This window comes from Limulus polyphemus, unplaced genomic scaffold (assembly GCF_000517525.1).
Source record: "Limulus polyphemus unplaced genomic scaffold, Limulus_polyphemus-2.1.2 Scaffold6296, whole genome shotgun sequence".
NCBI classification, from domain to species: domain Eukaryota; kingdom Metazoa; phylum Arthropoda; class Merostomata; order Xiphosura; family Limulidae; genus Limulus; species Limulus polyphemus.
This window is the reverse complement of record NW_013671906.1, coordinates 27,168-29,789: the sequence shown is the minus strand read 5'-3', so window position 1 is coordinate 29,789 and position 2,622 is coordinate 27,168. Positions and strand designations below refer to the sequence as shown.

At 30.5% G+C, this 2,622-nt stretch overlaps 1 protein-coding gene across 1 annotated transcript in view; it reads right to left on the bottom strand.

Moving 5' to 3' along the window:
* Positions 1-2,622, bottom strand: part of LOC106473584 (vacuolar protein sorting-associated protein 29) — a 37,502-nt gene that overhangs the window by 13,783 nt on the left and 21,097 nt on the right. Inside the window, exon 3 of the mRNA XM_013934269.2 lies at positions 1,530-1,765. Within this exon, the coding sequence (XP_013789723.1) occupies positions 1,530-1,765 (236 nt within the window). The remainder of the gene's footprint in view (positions 1-1,529; positions 1,766-2,622) is intronic.

Sequence of the window (2,622 nt, the reverse complement as noted above, 5' to 3'; positions counted from 1 at the left end):
GTATATTAAAAATACTTCATTAAAAAATATGATTTTTTTGTATGTGAATGATTTATAATGTTAACTGAAAGACTGCCAAATTTTGTGAAAATATACACATAATATTGAAAGTTAGGAGTATTAAATCTATAAAGACTAAACGAGTACAAAAAGGTCACGTGGTCAGTCAAATTGACTGAGCCCATATTTATTTAACTAATCTAATCTTAATTAACCTCAAAAGATCCCTATTTTTATATTTTAGCTACTTTTATAATAATAAATAAAGAATAAACATGAAAAACAAGAAATAAAGTACTTACCCAAATCTTTTTCTTGCTGTTTATAGTCGATGACACCTAACCCTACTTTTTATACTAATGGTAGTAATGCACTAAATAATTTATATTTAATGAAATAATGCACTAAAGAACATAGACTAATAGCATACAAAAAGTAGACAATTTCCCCCAATTCTCACAATTTTTCTGGCTTTCTAGCAATGTGACAAAAGCTGTTACAAATTCACCCAAGCTAATTGTTATCTTTCCCATGGGAACGAAACTTGTACAAACAGTGAAATTGACAATTCCACATTCACAAAACAATATGTTGTTTAATAAATAGAAAACCTGGCTTTCTATTGGTTATAGATAATACAGAATTAAATGTAAGAGAGAACTATTAACAAATCCTGAAAGAGAGGATGAGATAGGTGAATGTAACAAGAGAGGTCTGATTTTCTATTTGATAGCTTTGTAACCAAACAAAATTGAGGGCTATAAAAATTATGGTTTATCTGAGCAATGGTGATTTTATAATGAGTAATATACATTTAATTTCCAACTTATTGGAAGGGTGGTGGATAAAATAGAGAAGAGGAGATACCTAAAGAAAATGTGTCACATGTCCACTAAGGGATATTCAAGATTTTTTTTAAATATTGCCTTATAAAATTAAGAACCTATATACTATTAAAATATGGATTATTAGCTAAGAATTTAAGCCATACTAATTGTTATAACATAAACAAAAAGTACTTTAATAAAAGTTTGAATGTAAGCCACCAAAATCTCGTGAACTGTGCAGAAGATGTAAGAAGTGGGGGGGAGGTATATGTTTGATGTGGTGATCAATGTAAGCAGATAAGTTTTTAGTACGACTTCTGTATGGTGTATGATTACTGTGGCATTGCCTTTAATTGCTGGTAACACTGTAATAAGTAAATAATTAAAGTTCACACAACAAAATACCCACTACAGAGAGAGCCACAGCCACAAATTATAGTCTAGTGGAGGAAGAAAATAATTCAAAGTCAAAATGAAACTAGCTGTACAAAAAGCCTAAAAGAAAAAAAACAACTTTAGGCTGGTATAGCCATGATAATATCAAGTGAAGAAAGAACAATGAGTTGAAAAAATAATGGCTGTTTTGGCACGGAGGAGGAAAAGACTACTTCTTTATTTTTTATTCTAGAAGAGTTGTTTATCTGGAAGAGAAAAAACAGATAATAAACATAAATGTAGGAAAAAAGATGAAAAGCAATTTACCTCTCTAAAGGATTATAGGCTCCTGTTGCTGACCCTGGATTAATATAAAATTTGTTGTCATGTTCATATGCTTCAAACTTGTGAGTATGGCCAGATATCAGAATGTCCACATCCAGTTGGTGCTGAATAAGTGCCAAACTATCTGGATCTCCCCATGGTACAACTTGATGACCATGACACAGCCCAATTCGAAACTGACCCACAGTTACCACCTTCTGTTCAGGATAATTTATATTCTATCAAAAAAGAAAAGAAAAAAAAAAAAGAAGTAAAACAATCTTGTGATTGTATCCACAAGTGTGTAATGTATAGAACTATAGTGATCAATATGATGAATGTATTTATTTTTAAATACAATTAAGGAAATTTAACATATATATTTTATACACATATAAAAAACTGTCAATCTGTCTGTTATCACAAAATTTTGTGAAAGTTGATAAAGGAACTGTTCCATAAAGGCTCTTAGTTTAAATGGATAAGCAGTCAGATAAATTGTGCAAGTTTGGTAGTAATTTTGATTTTAGGGCCATAATACCACAAAAGCGGGCTCAACTGTGCAAAGAAGGTTGCTAGCAAAATATGTGAAGCTGATGCCAAAAGAAATGTTTAAAGACACATTATAATGGGTACTTTTGCATTGATCAAACAGTTTATTAGTAACTGAATAAACTGAAATTAGTCACATCACAACATACAGTTAGCATAATCACTAGTCTTACAACATTTTAAGTTACAGATAAACAAATTTTTCACTTTAGAAAAACCAAAAAAGAACATTCTTATTTCTGCACAATAAAACAGCATGTTTATTTACATTTTTCAATTATTAACTTTTTTAGCTCTTTTTCTTAAAAATACCCACTTAATCATACAATCGGGATGAACCTCTGCCCATCCTAAAATTGTAAATGGAATTAGTAGTAATCAGAAGTAGTACACAAAATCCAGAAGCATAAGTGCCAACACTGTGGAAGTTAAGTCTTTCAGCATGGGCTTGGTTCCTGGGACCAACCTCATAACCATTTTGTGCTTGTTATAGTTTTCATGCTATAACTTTTAAATCAGTAAGCAAATGTTAACGAAATATGTT